The sequence below is a fragment of the Phyllostomus discolor genome, chromosome 1, assembly GCF_004126475.2.
Source record: "Phyllostomus discolor isolate MPI-MPIP mPhyDis1 chromosome 1, mPhyDis1.pri.v3, whole genome shotgun sequence".
Lineage (NCBI taxonomy): Eukaryota > Metazoa > Chordata > Mammalia > Chiroptera > Phyllostomidae > Phyllostomus > Phyllostomus discolor.
In genome coordinates this window covers 27665161-27688024 of record NC_040903.2, presented here as the reverse complement: position 1 = coordinate 27688024, position 22864 = coordinate 27665161, and the positions used below count along the sequence as shown (strand labels likewise).

At 35.3% G+C, this 22864-nt stretch overlaps 1 protein-coding gene across 1 annotated transcript; it reads right to left on the bottom strand.

Annotated features, from left to right (window-relative positions):
• Positions 1-1277: 1277 nt before the first annotated feature.
• On the bottom strand, positions 1278-22096 carry GUF1 (GUF1 homolog, GTPase). Its single transcript, XM_028507877.2, has 17 exons — positions 21760-22096; positions 19958-20069; positions 19432-19580; positions 18543-18623; positions 17344-17421; positions 15619-15702; positions 12165-12229; positions 11467-11670; positions 10038-10177; positions 8855-8978; positions 8377-8509; positions 7452-7595; positions 6389-6522; positions 5274-5375; positions 4310-4429; positions 2466-2502; positions 1278-1456 (listed from the first exon to the last, which is right to left on the bottom strand). Exons 1-17 carry the CDS (start codon positions 21922-21924, stop codon positions 1319-1321), a joined length of 2010 nt encoding a protein of 669 aa, XP_028363678.1. The 5' UTR covers positions 21925-22096; the 3' UTR covers positions 1278-1318.
• Positions 22097-22864: the final 768 nt, after the last annotated feature.

Sequence of the window (22864 nt, the reverse complement as noted above, 5' to 3'; positions counted from 1 at the left end):
TTAAGTTCCTTAAAATACTTAAATAGCAAAGAAATTAAACGTTAAATAAAAATAAAACTGTTAGGGTAAAAAATATATATACCACTTGAATTCCAGATAATGAAGCTGTAATAGCCTTAAGTGTTATAAATGGTTTTTAAATGACTAGTCAATCAGTATCCTCTTCCAGTCACACCTGGTAATCAAGTATTGGTTACTGAAAACTACCCTAACTACCTTAGAAGGTTAAGTAACAATAATGAAAAAGCTGAAGATGCTGGTTTGGGTGCACGGCTCACCAGTTATTACTGTGCTTTAAATGTGTTTGCTGAGACACCGTCTTCTTGCATCACTGCCCTTGATGTGAGGATTGCAGTTTAGGTCCCTGTACTCCAGCTCCTCCGTAAATGGCTTTCTGGCCACACTCACTCCTTAAGTTAGGAGCTAAGCTGCAGTGAAGGAAAGACTGAGAAACCACTGAAGGTATTTTCACAAGAGGCAATGAAGCATGGTAGCTAGGAATTGGGGTTTGGAGAAAGAAGCCAGCTTGAACCCCAGCTCTGTCAGAAATGTGTTGGACAGTACCAACTCCGAGTTTCTTCCCCCATGAAATGGGACTGTGGCAGCACCTGCACCTTGACTACTGCGTAGCTTAAGGGAGGGAAGGCATAGAGAGCGCAACACAGTTGCTATCACCATGAACAGGGGCCATTCTGACATTCATGTCCTAGTTTGTAATTTTAATGTTTGCAAATTTCTTAGGAACATAAGGTCCTCTGGGGAAAACACTTAGAAGGCATACAACTTTAAATCATGAAAATCATCTGAGAGCATGGCCAAGGAAGAGAACTTAAGCTTATGCTAAAAATTTGAAAACAACTGTTTTGTATCACTATTACTACCAGTGAAACTTTCGTAGAGGTTAAAGAGAATGTATCCAAATTCAAAGCATTGCAGGCATACAAAATATCTGAGGTTCACTGAGCACTTACTATGTGTCATGCACTCTTCTGTGTCTTTTAACCATATTATCATTCAACAACTCATGGAGGTAAGCAATAGGAAAATATGACTTTACTAAGGAATAAACAGACTAAGAGAGATAATTTACCTTGCTAGTAAGTGGTGGAACAGAAATTTGAATCAGAGTACAAACTCTTATCCACTCACTACTGCCTTTCAAAGAAAACCCAATAGGTTATTTATATCTGAAAATGCTGAAAGTAACAAGCACATTTTATAATGTTCATTCTGTATCAACATATTATAGATTTATCTAAGAAAAACTAAAAGATACATAATTTTTAATTCATAAAAAACCTTTTTATTTTCATACTCATTATTTATCAGAGGGTGCCTTCAGAACTTTTATAAAAGCATCTTTTGGAACTTCAACATTGCCAACTTTCCTCAGTTTTTTCTTTCCTTCTGCTTGCCTCTTCAAAAGCTTCATTTTTCGGGTAATATCACCACCATACTGAAAAATATTTTAAAAATTGGAAGCGCAATCACTCCACAGAAAAACAATCTTACAATTACACAATGACATCATTACAAAGAACCACCTTACAATTACCACTCATGAATCATGGGGAAGACATCTGCAAATATACCTCTCCATTCCTCTTCCTGGCAGATGCTATTTTTACTGCCTTCAAGAATGATAAAGGCTTTGTTTTTGGATGGAGATAAAGATCCACAAGGAAAAGCAGTACTCTACATATGCATATCAAGGAAGAATTATCAATCTCCTTACATATTCAAGATTCCAAATTTTGGATTATATACCTGTAGTCTCACACAGAAACTTGCATGGGTGTAATTGTGTCAGTCACTATGCAAAGGATTTAGAAATAGCATCATTTGATTCCCATAAAAACTGAGCTAGGGACATTTTTTTTAATAGAGGAGACAACAAACTTGGCAAACCAAGGCAAGAGAGGTGGGTTTCAATCCCATATTCTTTTCTCTGTTTAGTCATTGTCTTCAAAATCTTTCCTTACAAATTAGATCAACAAATGTGCTACCTATTCATAACGGTTCTAAAATACAAGGTCTGGCACAAACAATGCCTTTTTATTACAAAATCTTTTACAAAATCATAAGCAGGTAATTCTGTGACATAACGATACCACGCTCAAACACACCACATGATGCCATTTTAGGTGAAATGTTCACATTACAACTACAAATTATTGCACTCGTATTGTTACCCTGACAACCACACCCAAGCAGGTCTACTTCTGCTAGACTCTGTACTTCATATTCCATATAAGAACATTTTTATAAATAAGATGGAAAAATTTTAAGAAAATTATCAAAATGAATACGCTATTATAGGCAAGCTGAAATTTACCAATTTAAAAAGAAAACTTGGAGATGAAATAAAGGGTATTATAAAAATGAACAATGGAAACCAATATATTTATACATCTTTAATTTTAAACTCATAAAGTAGATCTATTATCTATCAGGTAAATACGTACACATTTTGCCAAAACATTTTTCCTATAGGCTTTCACACTGTAAAAGAGAAAACTTTGTTAGCAGTGCATAACTTCATTATACTGTTTAAAAATTTATTTTCAAAGTTTCACCTTTATTAAAGATTCAAATGATAGTGTCAGACCTATGTAAAACTGCCAAAAGCAAATCATTAGGTAGCTCAAATACACTTATATTTTATGTATTCGGGATAAAATAGAAAAAGAATTCAGCATGAGTACCAACATATATTTTACTAAGAATAAAAAGGTCAAGCTTGTGGGTAAAGCTGAGGCCAAATTCAAGCATGGTGTGACCTCGATTACAAGAACTGTATCAGGTTGATGCTGGCTCAGCCTAAAAGTGTAACTACTTCTACTTTCAAAACTCCACTGAATGTGGGACAAGAGTGATTAGGGATATAAAATGTATTAGTTTCATAAACCCACTTGAGGGTAAACTAAATTTTAATATATCCATCCAAGCACTTATAAACTAAATCTAGTTTTATTCCTATAATGTTGCTGAGAATTTTGGAAGACGAGAAATTTGAAAATAGCTCCATTTTTATGTATTCCAAAAGATATAAAAATCTAATTTTTCTTTATTGTCTACCCCAGTATACTTAATGTTTGCTGACTATTCTAAATTGCACCTTCCAGGAGGTTCCCAGTTTATCAGCTTCCCTCTGCCTCATGTCCGGGTGCTCAGGAACATAAAACGACTGCCTCTAAAGCAAAATGGTGTTAGAAAATTGAACTCACTGCAAATGTTGGCATAAAATTTATGCCAAGATTATATAAAAATGATAGACCATCCAGCAAAAAAGAGGAGCTGCTCCAGGACACCTCCCGCACTTGCCGTGAGCAGCAGAGCAGTTCCTCAGCTCCCTGAGCTGTGCATGTGTGCGCCACAGCCCGAGAGGCCAGCTTCTCCCACACACGCCCCTGCCCCCAGGTCCCCTGTGTCACTCGTGAAGCCTGTGTTCTAGAAGGCAAAAGCTTAACATGAAATTAGCTTCCTCTCTCACCTTTCTGATCACAACCTGACTAGCTCTGAGGAGTGTTTCAAGTAAAAATTGTATCTTGATTTTTGTCTTTTGGAGGAATGTCTGTAAAACCTTTTCAGTTTCAGTTCCTATTAGCTTATCATCTACCTGAAGGGATAAAACCATAAAAACTTTACAGAAATTTCTTACCTAGGAAATTCAATAGTCATTTGGTAAAGTGAGTAGAAATAAAGCAATTTCTCAAACTCATATACATTCTACTAATAAGTATAAGTAATATTACCCAAAAGTGTCATATAAGTACCATATTTTCAGACCATAAGACGCACCTAGGTTCTAGAGGAAAATAGGAAAAAAAATTGCAGCAAAAAATGTGGTAAAATATTTAATAACATAAATAACATAATTTGCCAATGTAAACATAAACGGAACTCAACAGCAGCATTAACAACCATTATTCCTCCCAAATGGGCGGGCAGGGGGGCATCTTATAGTCCGAAAATACGTAATTAAAAGTAACAGTCATCACTTAAATTAATGTAATTAAGACACAGATTAATGTTTCTACAAGTAGTAATAAAGCTTACACTAGCAATTTTCAACCTTTTTCATCTCATGGCGCACATATGCTAATTACTAAAATTCTGCAGCACACCAAAAAATACATTTTTTGCTGATCTGACAAGAAAAATAGGTATAATTTTGATTCATTCACACTAGACGGTACACTGATTGAAAAATCACTGGCTTTGGTCAATGTTAAATTTTTCAATATTTCATTTTCTAGGTATATCATTTCTAAAATCAACCAGAAAAAAGAAAGGAATTTCAACTCACGTTTCTCTTGCAATGATTTTACTTCCGATAGCAGCTTGAATTGCTATCTCAAACAGCTGCCTAGGAAGAGAATCCTTCAGACGTTCACATATGGTTTTGCCAATAGTATGTGCTTTGTCTCTGAATCGGAGAAAATTCAAGTATTTACTGATACTAAATAAGAATTTTAAGTAACTTTCTAGACCATATGAATAATCAATGGAAAGGTGATTCCTTAAGGATATTCAAACAGATCTCATGTATCATAAATATAACTTGTTGAATAAACAACTTTTCTGGCTGCAAAAATAACATGATCTAGTACAAAAATATAGAATAATATACATTAGGGAATACAAAGCATTCTTGATGCCTTTCCCTCACCCATACAAAACCACTGATAAACATTTTAGAATGGTTATGTTAAACATATCCTTCTAGTTATTTTTCTACATACTTATATTTTTTTTTTTACAGTTTGGACTATAGTTTATTGTACCATTTTATTTAATAAGCACTTTTATGTCATTAAATAATAATCCACAATATAGTCTTAATGGCTTAAAACAAATTATATGAGTGCTCCATAAGTTATTTTAACCAATCCACTAGCCACTATTTCTTGAACATCTAGGGTATATTTCATTTTTCATTATTATAAATTTTTATGAAGATAAAAATCTTTTTATTCTCAATTCTAAACTGATCATTAAGTTAAAAAAAACACTTTATTTTATCATACTTGGTAAGGGAAATACTTCTTCCCATGCCACTATTCTTTTTGACTATCATAACTATTCTCCTTTTATCTTTTAATAATTTTGAAAAAGAAGCATGGACAAAGAATGGAAAAAAACTAGTACTAGTAAAATTTAATTACCTTTAAGTTTTCAAAATATAGCTGGAAAATAGAGCAATTAATAACTGAATAAAAATATGTCAGAAGTGGTTACTTTCACATCCCATGCTGTTTCTATTCACTTACTTGTGTACAATAGTTATTAGCTCCTCTACAATATTTCCATTCAGTAGAATATCCATTTTCACAAGTTCTGCAGTTTGGTAGCCTGCATCTTCATAATCAAAACTAACAAGGAAAAATGTCCAACCAACAGATAAACATTATACTTCCCAAAATATTATATATTTTTTTCTTTTTAAAATAGCTTCTTTTTTTGTACACTGCCATACCTCCCCCAAAAGATTTAACTTTCCTTCAAAATGTTACACATACATTTCAGAAGAATGGATGTAAAGGATCACGGTAAGGAATAAACTTCACCATCTTTACATTTGTGAGGTGAGGGGCAAAGGCAGGGAACATGCTCTAAAGGGGAAGGAAAAGATGCTGGAAAGCTAGTCTAGAAAAATGGGTAGTTGAAGGCAAAAGTCACTTTCTTCCCAATGTTCCCTCCCCATAGCTGGCTGGCTAGAAATAATATTATATTCTAATGGGTCATTCTCAAATTCATAAGCTGGGTTTCTGTTGTTTTCTATTTTCAGTTAAATAAATGCTATGGCATTGACAAACAGCCATTAATGAATGAGACTTACAGATTTCAGATAAGGTTCTTCAGTCTGAACCTTTACAGGGCGTTTTTGAAGATGAACTAAGGTAACGCACGTAAAGCACTTACACAGGACCTAGCGCATAACACAGTATTTAGCAAAGAGCCTAACCTAGCAAATATAAGCATTTAGTGTCAGCCATTAATAAAATGGTTAAAGCTTATAATGCTAATCAAAACACAGGTTTAACTTATAAACCAAAGTCTAATAAAATTCCAATTATGCTTACATGTCTTTCCAATTAGAAACAAGAACACATGTATTCTTACTGTTATAATTTTAAAAGAAGCTGGTACCTAGAGCTGCAAATATGTTTCATTTCTAGGTTCCAAGGTGATAGTAACATTCTCTAAAACCAGATTACTGCCTAAAGTGTTGCTAAAAATTACTTCTCTCTTCACCAAACATCATTAAGTATAACATGATAAGTACTATGCAAAATACAAAGAAGAGATTAGACACTTCGCTGGTCAATATTTAAAAAAAAACAAAAAACTGTTCAAGTATCCGACTTGCCCATTAAATATTTACCTAGCATATCCAGAAGACAGGGACTTCAGAGAATCATAAAAATCCACCACAATTTCATTCAAAGGCAAGAGATATTTAAGCATAACTCTATTTTGATCAATAAATACCATATTCTTCTGAACTGCTCTTCGAGCCTAAAAATGGCAGAATAAAATGTGTTTAATGATCACCTATTCAAATGATGATTTGAAATTAATACAGTCAGATGTCAATTACCAACTTAAGTATTACCTTACAAATGTTAATAAGGAGTGGATAAAATGAAGAAATATTTCCTTAATTGTGTAGTAAAAACTTGCAAGCAATATTTATAACACAGGGAGAACAACTTTGTATTTCAGTTACAGTATACACCAAAGGCTTTAATCCTTTGTATTTAACAATTTTATCTTTTTACATTATGAAGTATTTCATTTAACAATGAGTCAAATGTAAATACAGATGAAGTCAAAGTTAATTTCTTGTTTTACAAATAAACAAACTTAGGTTCAGCAAAATTAAGTGACTAATTGAAGTTATAATCTGGTTTATGATAACAGAATTGAAATTCAAGTCCATTAGTCATTTAAGAGTTCTTCCCAATGTATGTCAGAGTATTTCAAATAGGTATTTTTTAGGACTATCATTTTATCCAGTATTTGGAATAAATCATGCATTACAATATGGTGAGAACTAAAGCAAAATGGAAAACACCTTCCAATTAAAGGTGTATCAAGTATTACTATTACATTTCAAACTATATTCTATATCAAATACTCAAAAAGTGTAAAAGAAATTATAATTTTATCTACTCAGGATAAATAAGTGTAAAATTTCTTTCCTTTCGGGTAAAATATTCAGTGAATTTACAAAGTTGATAAAATCTCTGGCTCCATTTTTTCTTATATGAAATCAAAATACTTTTTAGAGTATCTATATTTATATATAGGTAGGTATCTCATATACGTTTATGTGTATGGAGATACAGATCTTTAAGAAAATTTGTTACAAATTCTAAGAAATCTTTCAAAACTGTTTGAGAGGATGAAAATCTAACTCTTATATTAAATTGTATTACATTTACCTGGCAAAGCATCATTATTTTTCCAGTATATTCATCTGGTGTTATAATGGTGCCCAAAACTACTGGCTCCAAATATTCTGATACTTTTGATTTATCAGGGAACTCTGCAGGATTGATGATTGTAATTTCCTTTTCTCTGTATTCCTAAAAATAAGAAATATCACCAACAGTTAAAAAGAAGTCTTAATAAATAACTACCATGTTTTAATTTAAAGTATATGTTAAACCTTATTTTGTTATTAAAGTTGTTAGAACTAATAAAAACAACAGAATCCCTAAAAGTTGAATTATCTTGACATATGCTTTAGGTTTAAAAACCCTCCAACTGTATTATTTAATAAGCAATATATTCCGGTGATATATATTCACTAAACATGTTTCATGTATCATATAGAAAAGCAGGATGTTAATAATATATTTTAATCTCTCCTTTATAAGGGATTATAATCAGTTTCCTAAGTTAATTTTGTTAGAAAATACTTACAGAAACCAAAGTTATTATTTTTTTAACATAAACGTTTTGCTGAGCTGGATTACAGTGTCATCCCTGTCATTAACTTAAGATCTAAGGTTTCCCACAGCCAGGGAAGAATGAACACTTCATTCTTTTAATAAGGTAAATTACTTACGACCAAAATGTATATTCATTATCTTTGCACTGGATTTAGAACAGTATTTTCATTACTAATTCAGTAACAGACTAGTATTGGTAATATGGATATTTTATCAAGTAAAATGCTGCACACATTATTTTTCACATAGTTTCTCCATCACTAATCATAAGGTATTTCAATTTTTATTGCTATGAATCAGGAAGTATGTAGTTTTTATAGGCAGTCAGCTAATGATGTACCAAGTGGCTCTGGCATTCTGCACACACATGCACACATTTGGTTCTTCCTTGTATCCCGACTCACAACAGTACCTTTATCAATTTGGATGATGAAAGAACAGCTTTATATGGAACAGTAGGCGTTGTCAAAATGACTGAAGCATTATATTCTTGCTCTAGTCGCTGGTTGAAAACTTCCATATGCAGAAGTCCAAGAAATCCCAATCTGGGGAGAAAAAGTCAAATTCCAAAATATTTACCTCCCATGGGCTCTATATCATTACTTGGTGGGGAAGGAGTGGAATCGAAAGTCATTCAAGCAATTCACATCATAATTAAATGCTAGCATAATTTCATTAAGTAAGATTCCAATGTTGCATTGGATTCTATATAAAATTGCTATAAAACTTGCCTAGAGAATATGAATCCACAGTGTGAAATAGGAAGATATTATTTTATTTCATTTTACACACCAGTAGGAAACTTATCTTCAGAAATGTTCAAGAGTAACACACCATCTAAACTTCACTTTCCAATAAACACGGAACTGCATGACGTAACTGAGTCTTACCTCCAGCCAGCACCAAGCGCCAGGCTGCTATCCCGGTGAACTGTCACGCTGGAGTCATTCAAGGTCAGTTTCTCTATAGCGCTCTTCAGGTTATTATATTCAGACTGATCCACAGGGTACATTCCTAAGGATATAATAATTTCTAATTTTCACATGTGAAAAGTTTTTTTATACTGACTCACTACAATATTAGTTTGTCAGAAACTATGAATATTAAGTTACACTGACTTGAAAGTGTCTTGCAAGTCTGATAGCCTTAATGAATTTACAATTGGATTCATACTGCAAGTGGTCTTTTTATGATTTTGCAAAAAATATAAAGAAAACTAAAAAGAACCATGGGAATTAGAGTTAGGAAAATACATTGTTTTTATTTCAAGAAAAAAATGGAACGCATTCCACAACCACAAATGAGACTCCATTAACAGTTAATAAAAGGAGTAGAAATGGAAACTACACTGAATTCTTAATTCTCTATGACATCATCCATCAATATCAAAGATAATTTTGCCTCTTTCAATTCACTGACAAAAACTATGCAGAACTGATTCAACAGATTCTCTTTCATCTGACACCTCAAGCCCTCACCTCCCAAATCCTCAAAATCCACATGCTGACTTTGCCTCACTGTGGGGATAAACAAAGTTCATAATTCCCAGTGAGAGATACTGGAGGAAGAAATAAGGTCTGAATGGACACCCAGCATAAGAGTAACTTGGTGACCTTCATTTGGGTCTTCCTTTCCCAAACGTCTGTAAATCCACACAGTAGTAAAAGCTTGTGAAGTCACGGAGATGTGAGGTGACACTATTCTCTGCCACGTCTACACTCGTACAATAGTAAAGAAAGTCCAGCTCAGGGGGAGGTATGCAGTAATAAATCAGAAAAATATTTTAAATATAACGACCTACTCTCTAAGGAAACAAGTAGGAAATCCATAGTACTATGCTCTCCCATGTATCAGACAGTCATTTGCTAAAAGAAACTAGGAAGCTTTTCCCCATGTTAAGTTTTACTCTGCAGATGAAATTAGCTAATACGTAAACAGTATACACACATACACACACACAAAAACATAGTATCCTGGAATTAGCTGTTATTTAAGATGAATATTTCTGGTAATTTTTATTTCAAATGACAGAAAAAAATTGACCCTCATCCTTTGAATACGTGAGCTCCTCACCTGCAAATACCATTGGTTTCGCTGATTTAAACCCAGGCAAGGGCTCCACTGGTTGTTTATGTAAATATAATGTATCTCCTATTTGTGCTTCAGTGACATCTTTCATCCCAGCAATCAGATAGCCCACCTGTCCTGCATATCTAAATAAAATTATTATATGGAAATATTTACTGCTTCAATGTTTCAAGTGCAGACTCACAATAAGCTCTATCTTTCCTGGAAGTGATCGCCTTCCAAATAAAACTTCATGAAACTGAAACTAAGTGCTGCTTATCAATTCTCAACTCAGGATAACCAGCAAAAAGCACATACCATGCCTTAACATCCACCACCAACAATGAGCCTAAGGCCTTCTTCATGACTCTGCCCACTTTTGCATATTAAATATCAACTAAGTATAATATTAACACAGTGAAAGTAGTAAATGCAGAAACACAGATACTTCTTGTAGTGTAAAACACTATTTATGAATTATGTTACAAATATTCTTTTAAAAAACAAGCAGAAATAAATGAATTCTCAACAAATTGGGCATCTATTTGATGTTCCTTTCACAGAAAAAGAGCAAACCATAAGATTCCAGAATTTTAGCTCAGTTTTTATTTTTTAAGAAAATTTCCTACATAACAACACACTAAAGTAATGGTCAGTATGTTATATATGGCAGAATATGGACAGACTTTAGAAATGTTTGTGTATAATTAAGATAAACTACTTTATAACCCTCAAGTGAAAAGTGTAATGAGCAAAATGTGCTAGGTGTAGACATGCACACTAAACTGTCAAGTGTGACCCATACAGTCACCTTGTTCAGTATCTTAATTCTTACTCATAGAAAGACAATGACTCACTGAAAGCTCCAACCATGCGTCCAAGGTAGTTTACCTCATCAGTATCCAGGGTACTGGTGGAGTGGCATTCAAATATTTACAAGTGAGCTGAGAATTCAGTTTTTTCAGTGCACACTAACTTGCTAACCCCACATGCAGGAATTCTAGTTAATCAAAGTTCTGCCATGAATTCCACACCACTGGAAAGAATTATTATATTTTCTTTACTACTTGTATATTGAAAAATCTAATTATAAAAAATTAAATGTCAAAATGATGCTCAGTATGAATATGGATATGGATGAGGGAACTATTTTTCCCTTTTTCATCAAATACATCAATATAGAATCCTATCTGCACTGGATCACAAAATTAGTTATGACTAGACAAAAGGCATAAAAATACATCAAATTTCTACTATCCTTCACACATTACATTCCTTTCGAAAGAATATTCACTAGGTAGTTGCATTAAAAAATCAAGTTTTTGTTTTTGTTTTTCACTTCTGAGTCTCCATATTAGGGTCTTTCTAAGTATACCAAGCTGAGAAAGGATGGAAACATACAAGTGCATTTTCATCACTACTGTGGAATACTTACAGTTTATGAGCTGGCTGCTCACTAGGATTCAGAACTCCTACTTCATTAACTTCATATGCCTTTTGAGTATGTGCAGATACAATTTTATCTCCTTTGGAAACCACTCCATCAAATAACGCTACATTGGCTACCACACCCCTATACTGGTCAAAGGTGGAGTCGAACACCAGGGCTCTCAGGGGATTTTTGCGATGTGTGTTAGGACTATCAAAAATAAGTAAATACACACACAGTAAATTAAAACCTTAACAATAAAATGCCTATTTTAACTCAAATACTATGCTTAATTTATTCTAGTCCCTCAGAAAGGTTATAAAGTGACAGCCAAAATAAAAAGATCTTTCCATAAAATAAGGTATAATATCTATTTTCATGTTTTAATTCAACCTCAAGCTTTAAGTAAATGACTGTATTAAAGTCATTTATAAAACATATGAAATATATTTGTTCAGCATTAAAGCAAAGAACAATAACTGTCACTGTATTCTTCTCCTATTGCATTGTTACAAGATTCCTATCAATTTTCTCTTATTTTTCTGTACTGTATTTGCTTTCTATAGTACTATAAATAAATTAAAAAAATTATTTTCTTTGACCACGATAGTATATTTTCCATATCTACTAAACTAAAAAACAGACCACACTGATGGTCTTTATACACTTAAAGATAAACAGTAGAAAAACAGCAAAAAACTTACGGGGGTATTCTTTCAATGACTGCCTGAAGAACGCTTTCAACATTTGTTCCAATTTTAGCAGAAATCTAAAAATATATGTGTAAAAAGACAAACATTTAAACTTAAAATTCTGCCTTTCTTCTATCCTGGTAATGGAGCTCTATGAGCAGAATAAATAAAGAATTCTAACAGTTGTCAATTTGTTTAAAGAATATCGTAAAAGTAATAAGCACATAGTACATATTGACAAACGTTCCCGCAGTACAGCTAGGGGACTCCATGGTGCTTGCGTGGAATTACAGGAGTGTTCTGATTATGGAGCTGTAAGAGTAGTGGACTAAGAGCTCAAAAACCCGAGGCAACAATCATGACTTTGCATGGAATGTAGGGCTTTGACCCATATGTATCTCTTTGAGCTTCAAGTTCTGCATCTGATAAATAAAGTGATTATTCAAATTTTCCCTAGATCTCGAGGTGGCTGTGTGGACAGAATAAACAGTATGTGAATGGCATACAGGTGATACTGAAGGCGTATTATCACTGGTGTTCTTACACTGAAAAAGCCAAGACTCCAAACACATGTGCATGCCTGACCTTTGCCATCACCAGTGACTGCACTGTCTCTGAAATTTTGATTTCAAAACCCAATCCCAGAACACCACCTCTTACCCTTCAAACTCCCTCTAGATCAGTTTTCCAACTCAGCAGCAAACGTATTCTGGGCTGAATAATTCTGTTTGGGGGCATATTCTGTGTAGGACATTCAACAGCATCTGTGGGATCTCACCTATCCACAGGATGCCAGTCGCACCTACCCCTCACTGTGACAACAAAAAAATGTCTCCAGACATTGCCACAGGTTTGCTGGTGAACAAAACTAATCCCTAATGAAAACCACTGCTCTAGTTTCTAGTACCTTGTTTGAACAATCCTTTAAGATCACAACCTCTAAGCCACTGAATGAATGACTTTTTAAAACTATCCATTAGTTCTCCACTCCCTCTTTTCCAGCTGAGACTCCAAGGTCCACTATTTATCATCGTTCAACCACTTTCTATTCTCTATGATAAGCAGATAGTAAACCTTCAACCGTGACTGTGTCCAATTATATGCCTGTTCTATGCTTATAGCCAGAGCTGCTTAACACAACTGGACAAAAATCAAGTAACTGGTCTGGCTAGTTTCTGCAAATTCATGACCACAGATCTCACTAGGTAGTTAATACTTCCTAGCGGTCTGAGGATGCACCCTCTAGTAAATTCACATTACCACACTCAATAAGGTAATGCACCCCACCTTCCTTTACTCTATACACTTTCCCCTCTCTCTTTTGACATCGTTTTCTCTCATTTCATTTACAAAAACAGAAAATATCAAAAACGTATTCAAATACACAAATGCATTTGCACCCTCTGCCTTCTCTTGTTAACAATCAGGGAATTATTCCCACTTTCCTGAAAACTCAATCCTCCCACACTTCTATTCTGAATCATACTGTCTCTAATCCTTCTCATGTTCTTACTCACAACTCTGTAAAAATTGGTAGTAATGTAGTCTGACTCCTGGGACTTCTCTACCTGCACTCTCCCGCTAGGAAACTGCATCCACTTCCACGGCCTCAACAGCACACACATGCTAATGATTCCTAAACAGCTCTCTGACCAGCCCTCTCTATGAAGGTCTGAATTATAGATTTATACAAATATCTCTACTTGGATGTGTAACAGACATTTCAAACCTATGTCCAATAGAGAGCTTTTTATTTTTCCCTATATCTATTTCTCCACAGGTCTTCTCCATTTTAATATGAATATTGGGTTAGGTGCTCAAACCCAAAGCCCCCTGATTTGTCCTTTTATTTCACTGCCTTACATATAACCCACAAGCAAATCTATGATATCTATATAATATACATCAAATTTGCCCACTTCAACATCACCATCAATCACATATTTACCCACCACCATTTTGTACCTGAGCTATTACTGCAAGCTGATTGCCCTTATCTCTCCTTACTCTTTTCCAATCCATTCTCTGCAAGGCAACCTGAATGATCAGTTTATTTCCTCTCTTGCTTTAAAATCCTTTCACTATCTCAGAATGATTTTAAAACGCTGTAGTGAAGCCAGAGTCCCAGCATGACTTGATTTCCATCTACTACTGCAAAGCCATCTCATCTAAACTGCCTCCTTTTTGTTCCATAAATATGTCAACCCTTGCCAAACATGTCTAGCCTTTCCACTTACTCTTTCCTCCTCCTAGAAGGCAACTGTCACAAGTCTTAACTGCTCCAGGTCTTAGTTCACCAGAGAGGACTTCCCTACAGAGTTACTCTGCATAATATCTTTTTTCCATCATTAACTGTGGTGTTCCACCTGAAACAATATAAGCTGTTGAATGACTTTCCTTGACAACATCAGTCTCATTCAATAATTACTATGTTTACTACTGTCTTTATTTATTTGATGACTGCTTCGCAAGTAGAATATAAACGCAATGAGATGGGATCTTGTCTGCCCTTTTCACTGCTGTGCCCCTAGCTGGCACATACCAAGCATGTGTCTGAATGAATTTTGTAAAGATGTATTAAAATTAGAATAGTTCATTAAACTTTAATATAACAATCCAAGTTATGAAACCAAAATTTCAGCACTGCTTCATAATAGTTTGACTTCATATTAAAAAACCATTGAATTCTGTGTGCGTGTGTGTGTGTGTATGTATTCAAGAAAAAAAGATTGTTCAGTTATTACCAAGTAGTATGTAATGATCCACTGTTTTAAGCAAACAAGAATTGTATCACATGAAATTTGCTTTTGGAAAATTTAAACAAGATCGAAAATGAGAGCTGAACATTATAATATTGCACTGATCATTGACATACTTACTACACATGCATGTAGCAAAGCACGATTTGACTGTGGCTATTTAACACCCAAACCAGCAACAGAAGGGTCAATTCAACAATTCAAATTCAAAATAGTATTAACTTTGACATAAATAAAATCTACTGTTTTCTAAGATTTTTACTCTAGCTAGCTCTTTTATTAAAAACAAAATTTGTCAATTACAAAAATACATACAAATGCTTGAAGTTAGTTTGAGCCAGCTCTTCAAAGAAAGCATTTCCATAGAGTCAAAATGGCATACCACAAATAGTATTGCAGTGTGTTGCAGAAGACCTGCATTTTAGTCCTGGCACACTAGCTAACTAGATCTGTAACCTTAAAAAGTGATAAAATCTTTGAGCTTGTTCTTTCAACTGTATAACAAGAATAATTTCTATCTGCTCTAACCATGTAATAAGAATTTTTGGTGAGGATCAAATGAAATAGTAATAAAAACAATTTTGTAAAACTATAAAAACATTTTGGGTTATCATAATGTTGGGTTATCAAATAGAGTACTCTGAAATTTCACTTATGCCAATTACCTGAGATTTTCAAGAAGTCTTAGGGGAAAAAAGGTATTTTACCTTAATACATTCATCGCTTGGAATATCAAACACCTTTTCAATTTGTTTTTCAACCCTTTCAGGATCAGCATTCTTCAAATCTATCTTTAAAAAAACAAAAGGAATTCATTGTCTTAATTTAATAAAAATAAAGCATATTACTCATTAAATCATAGTATTTGGAGGCAGCTGAAAGCATAACCGGCCCCTCTGTAATTTTTCTTTCAAAAGTATTAAAATAATGTAGGGATAAGAAATAAAACTTTAATAAACAGGGCACCGGACAAACAGACTGTGCAGACAATTCAGGCAGTCAGCTGCTCAGAGCGGAGCAGGGTTCCAGGACGACTCCTCAGTTAACACCATGTAAACAGATTTCGTAAGTCAGATGAGACTTACAACAAACTGTCTTACCTACGAGTCAACCTTGCTTCTTTTAAACTTAACTCCAATCTCAAAAAATATACTAAATGCAGTACTGATTTTTTAATTTTCTTAATTTATTATTTAAAAAAATAAAAGTTCCTGGCTGGCGTAGCTCAGTGGATTGAACTCGGGCTGCAAACCAAAGCATTGCAGGTTCAATTCCCAGTCAGACCACATGCCTGGGTTGTAGGCCACAGTCCCCAGCAACCGCATATTGTTTTTCTCTCTCTGTCTCCCTCCCTTCCCTCTCTAAAAATAAGTAAATAAAATCTTTTTAAAAAATAAAGTTAAGCCTTTTCACAGTACTCAGCTTTGCACTTTAACTGTTTTATGATATCTGTCCAGAGTAAGTCCAGCCATTGTTAATATAACAAGAATGGTTTGGCCAATATTGATGTAACCTGGCAGCCAAGGAAAGTGGAATAGAATGCACATACGTGAACAATGACGACTTCAGTGTACTAGTCAGTGGGGGTGGTAGACACAATTAAGAGCATGTGAACTGTGTGGCAGTCACATTCAAAATGACTAAGTGAGTAGAACGATGGATCTGCATCACATTTTGTGTTAAGCTTGAACATTCCTCCACAGAAAATATTCAGATGACTCGGAAGACCACAGCTATGGGCAACTGGTGATCGGCAGCTTCATCACAACAACATGCCCGCTCATGCATCATGTCTTGTGCAGAGTTTTTTGGCGAAACATCAAGTCACCCAGGTGACTCAGCCCTACTGCAGCCCAGGTGTGGCACCCTGCACCTTCTGTCTTTTCCCAAAATTAAAATCACCTTTGAAGAGGAAGAGATTTCAGATCATCAATGAGATTCAAAAAAATACAGTAGGGCAGCTGATGGCAACTGGGAGAACTGTGTGAGGTCCCAAGGTGCCTACTTTGAAGGGGACTGAGGCGTCATTGTCATATGTACAATGTTTCTTGTATCTTGCATATTCAATAAATTTCTCTATTTTATATATGACTGGACACCTTCTGGTCTGGCCTCATATTTCATATATAACATGTAGATCCCAAGCTCCTTTCCTTTTCCTATACACACAGTTTAGTGTAACAGATCTATTTTAGCCATCCTACATGCATCCTTTCCTACAGAACAGCCCTCCATCACTCCATGTAACTATTTTCTCAACTATGTGCAAATCTGTAGGAGTATGAGTTACAATTCCATCATTTGCAATTCAAAGAAATAATATATTTAATAAATAATGAAGTCCCTCATGTAAAGAAATAGTACTCTTGATATTCAAACATGAATTTTAGAAAGTCCAATAATAAATAACATTGTTGTCTCATTATAATTACCTTGTTTATAACTGGAATTACCGAGAGCTGTGCTTCAAAGGCAAGAAAGAAGTTTGCCACAGTTTGGGCTTGAATACCCTGAAAAATCAAGACATGGGATACTGAGATACTCATTCTACCATCTGGCACAGAACTTAAAATTCAAGATCATTCCACACATCAACAAAAGCAGAGGAGTAAGGCAAACTGTGGTAGCTATACTGCCATGCACAGATCATTCTCTATGAAATTCCTTTCACGTCAGGGAGCATTTATTGGAGGGAACTGTGTTAGGCATTACAGGCACAAAGGTGACACGGACCCTCAAGGTCATCAAAGCCTCCTACAGGGCAAAGCCATGGGATGCAGTTTATGCAGCCCAGTACTAAGTATATAAGGTAGAGGCTGACTTTCCTGACAGAATCAGGGAAGGTTTAACACAACAAGAAAAAAAAAATCTCTGGAGTTTGAATGAAGAGTTTGTGAGAAACTGAATGTATCAAAATAATATGACATGCTTATGAATATGACATGCTTATTTTACATAGCATGTCATAGCTCTTATATGGTTATCTCCTAAATAGGTTTCTATGGATTGTTTATAACACAAAAGAAGATGGTAATATTATTGGCATGTTTCTTTAACTCTAACACTTCCCTTATTATTACCTTAAAATCACCCAAATGGCTTCAAAAATAGTTATTTTCCAGTTTTGCTAAAAATTTATATAGAAAACTCAGATTAAAAATGGTTAAAAATTGAGGGTATTTTTGGTAGGATATATGTATGACATACTTCAACAAAAAACACAATTGAACAGCCCTGGCTGGATGGCTCAGTTGGTTGGAGCATCATCCTGTGCACCAAAAGGTTGGGGGTTCAATCCTCAGGGCACATATGGGAGGCAACCAATCAATGTTTCTCTCTCTCTAAAATCAATAAACATATCCTTGGGTAAGGACTAAAAAAATACATATAATTAAACAATTCCTCTGACCAGCTTAAAAATTTTAAAAGATGAATCAGTCTGCTTCACAAAAAGTTTTTAGTGTAATAAAACTTTATATTAACAGGACCAAAACTTATGATTTTGGTTAAGCAACACAATAAACCTTATTTTTTTAAATACAAAGAATTCTATTTGCAAAACACATTTTAAGGAAAACATCTTGAAACAACCAAACAGTATGTCACATCATATAAAATTAAAAGTACCTACCTCATTCGCATCAACCACAAGTAAAACACCCTGGCAAGCAGAGAGGGACCTGGATACTTCATAACTAAAATCAACATGGCCCTAAGAAACAAAAATATATTGATACCTCTAAATGTTAGCTACAATTTTTTTAGGAGGGAGCATTATGGCAAATCTATTGATTCCACTTGGTAAAAGACAAACACCATATGACACAGGTGGCAAACCCAAGGCCTGTGGGCTGAATCCGGCCCTCCACCTTGTTTTATCCTGCCTGGCATCTTGCTTCTACCAGGTGGCGGCACCGAGCTCTCACTTAACTGTTAAGGAGGAGTTACATCTACACAGTCCTAGAATTACATTTGGCCCTTTGAAAGGCAACTGCGAGGCTGATGTGGCCCCCGGTGAAAATGAGTCTGACACCCTTGCCATATGATCTCACCTATAAGTGGAACCTAATCAACAAAACAAACAAGCAAGCAGAATATAACCAGAGACACTGAAATAAAGAACAAATGGATAGTAACCAGGAGGGAGAGGGGAAGTGGATAATGGGAAAGAAAGGAAGAGTCATCAAGGAGCACATATAAAGGACCCATGGACAAAGCCAAAGGGGCAGGGATAGGATTAAAGGTGGGAGGTCGGTGGGGTGGGGGACAGTGGTGGCAGGAAAATGGAGACAACTATACATGAACTACAATAAAAATAATAATAATTTAAAAAATGTTAGTAGGTTTCTTCTGTTTAGCCCATGCTTGTAAAACAATTTACATTAACCAAAGAACAATGAGAAAATAAAACGCAAACTTAGGTGTTTAATGTTCATTTCAAAAACTAAACAAGGATATGTTTACATTATTAGTACAAGGCTGTCTTTTAACAATGGAGACAAAATTAATATTAAACTTACGGGTGTATCAATGAGATTTAAAAGGTACTGCTTTCCTTCATGATTATAAAAGAGAGATGCTGTCTGTGCTTTAACAGTGATTCCTCTTTCTCGTTCGACTTGTAATTTATCAAGAACTTGCTTATTATTCTTTGTTTTATCAATTGTCCCTATAAATAGAAACACATATTTATATGGGCTTTTAAAAAGAAACGCCTTGGGCTGTTGTGTCTCAGTGGATTGAGTGCCAGCCTGCGAACCACAGACAGGGTCTCCAGTTCCATTCCCAGTCAGGGCACATGCCTGGGTTGCAGGCCAGGTCCCCAGTAGGGGGCACACGAGAGGCAACCGCACATTGATGGGTTTTTCCCTCTCTTTCTTCCTTCTTCCCCCCTGTCTAAAAAGAAAATTTTAAAAATCTAAAAAAGAAAAAATAAAAAGAAACAATACTGCATATAAAATTAAAACCAAATTTAAAAAGCATGGTAAAAGTAACTATCAATTATTCATTGCTATCAATCAAGTGTATAATACAAAATGAAAATACCTGTTAATTCCAGGAGTCTGTCAGCTAAAGTACTTTTTCCATGATCCACATGTGCAATGATACTGAAATTTCTAATATTTTCAACAGGGAATCTTGACATATCAACTTTTTCCTAGAAAGGAGACATATTATACTTATGATTGCAAATTTCACACAAATGAAATAAGTATACTAATTCAAAGACTATTATTTTAGCTTTCTTCAAAACACTTCATTTATAGCATCTTTATTGTTTATATTATTACTTTGACAATAAAGTCACATATGGCTAAACTCCTAAGCAATGAATCATAATATGCCTTACTGAATATGTTAGTTTCACCGCTAAAGGTTACTACGCAGTTAAACAAAAGTTCTTTATAATATTTCTACTACTAAAAGGGTCAATGAGGAACAGAATTTTCTTGAAAGGAAAACACAATACCTAGAACTCATGAGTCGCCTTAGAATACAGAGTCTAACAAAACCCCTGGAGCCAAAAAAGCTACAGAAAAGCTGGAAAAAAAAATGGCAATCCTGTGCCAGCATCACACATTTAATCACCAGTTAAGTCTATTTAAAAAATCTGTGCTACTGAGTCTTCAAAGCTTAATTTAGATACTACTTTGTTACTCAGCAACTTCTCTGAAGAGGGAAAATGATCACATCTGCAAAAATAAAAAGCTCTTATTTAATAACAAAATTCAAAAATATTTAAAAATATAATTTGATTTTTAGTTGCATACATCTTCAACTTTTACTGGGATTCATTATAAACTATTAGATATTGGTATTCAAGTAAAATGTGTCAGATTTTTTTGTACTCTAAATATTGTATTTTTCCAATAAATCGTCATTTTATAACCGGCAAAAAAAAAATCTCATGAAATTACAGTGAAAAACATTCTCATAAGCTTTAAGTTTGCTGTTTTATAAATGCTCCTATATAAGGCAGACAGTAAAGGTGCAACTATACCTGGAAGAAATTCTAGAAAACAACTAAACCTGATTTGTTTGTCCTGTAAGTTTCCTTTTCCCCCACCATACAACTGAAGAGCTATAAAGGACTGCACCATATTTAAGATGATTCAATTGTAACACAGTTTTAAATTCCACATTTTAGAAACGGTCAAAACTTTTATGTAGTCTTATTTTTTCAAGTAACTCAGAACTTGCAATCTATTACTTCACTTTTCTTCTAAACTATATCTTCATAGTTATCACATAGGGTAGTTTTTAGAGTTGCTGACCCCCACCTGCTCCAACCACACAGAATTACACCAGTTTGCGTTGGCTGATGTAAAACACAACAGGAGTTAAGGCATACCCAGCACTTCTTATATTCTAGGAATTCAACTAATGAGTTCTATGCCTCCCAACGTGCAAACGGCTTTCAATGTTTTGTTAGTGTATCATCTAACACTTTTAGAAACATTTACATAAAGGTCTAGTAGCTTGCCCAGGTCACATGGCTAATAAATTTCAAGAAAATGAAGGGTACACTAGCAGCTTCTTCAGTAGGATTTTAGGAGTATTAAAGTAATACATGCAAACCGTTCAGCCCAGTGCCTCGCATAAACAATGAATTAGTTACTGACATCACCCACGAAACCACAAAGAGTGACTTGTCCAAGGTCACACTGGTGAGCACTGGAGAATTCAGAAACTCCAGCGGCGCGCGCGCGCTCTCAGCTCCGCCTCCTTTACAGAATCGCTACCTGCTTTCATTGGTAGTTTTAAGGAGCCCTTCAAACCTCCCAATTCCTAAGAAGCACCCTTCCAATTTTTAATACGTGGTTAGTAAGAAATTAAGGGTCGGTCACCTTCCGCTCTGCAGAACTGTAGTGCCTGCTCAGACCCCAAGACTCGCCAGCAGCCCCGAGAGTTCGCCCGTGGGGAGGCCTTGGCAGCCCCGGACTGGCAGCCCGGGTAACCCACGCCACCAGCGCGCGTCCCCGCCACCAGCTCGGATGCGCTGGAGGCCACATCCTCCCGCGTGACAACAAAGTCAGGGTGGGGTCCCGAGACACAGAGGCGCCATCGTCGGCTGGGCTCGGTTTTTCCCAAGATACCGCGGCTAGGGTCCTGAGAACAGATTTCTACCAGACTTTCGCAAGCCTAGGAAACCACACAGTCCCTGAGCTGCCCGCCGACGTCTGCACGCGGAACGACAACGTCATGACGCCAGCGTGCCTCCGCTCTGGTGTTTAAGAAAGTCACGTGAGAGGAAGCGCTTCCCAGTGGTTTTCTTTATGCTCTTAGCTTGAAGGTGGGGTTTAACGTCTTACCACCTAGCAGAATAATATACAATTGTTTTAAAATACGGAAGTCAGAATGTATTCTTCGTGTTGTCAATAGGTGTAGCTAATTTTTTAGTGCATCTGAAAGGAAACTGGTGGTAAAATTATTGCAATGTATCCTGGAGAAGTTTAGGTCAAAAGTGAAGGTGGGAAAAAGTTACACTCTGAATGCCCTAATATCTCCATCGTCTTCAAGTTTCAGCTTAAATGTTTACCTTTATTTCCACACTAACAACATCTCTGAATGTCTAGGTTTCTAAGCTCTTTGCAACTTTTGCAATAGCAGCAGTCCATTACTTTTCAAGTTCATCATTATCATTTATAGGTTTGGCAGGCATTGTAACTTGAAATGTCTCTCTACCACCGAGTTCTCTGCTATCCACTTGGACATAAGATACACACTTGTGTCCAAAAGGCACAAAAGGAGAGGGTCTATCTTCAGGTTCAGTGTTGCTTCCATTACCTTTCGGCAGGCTTCTCTGTAACTCATACTTCTCCATAAAGTATACCACTTTGCCACGAAGAACTGTGGTGTTAAAGTCATTGAAGAGCAGGGTTTTTGTTTTTGTTTTTAATGTCCGTAATGCCTGGGAACTTAACTTTAGTTCCAGGTGGTGTGTTCAGGCTT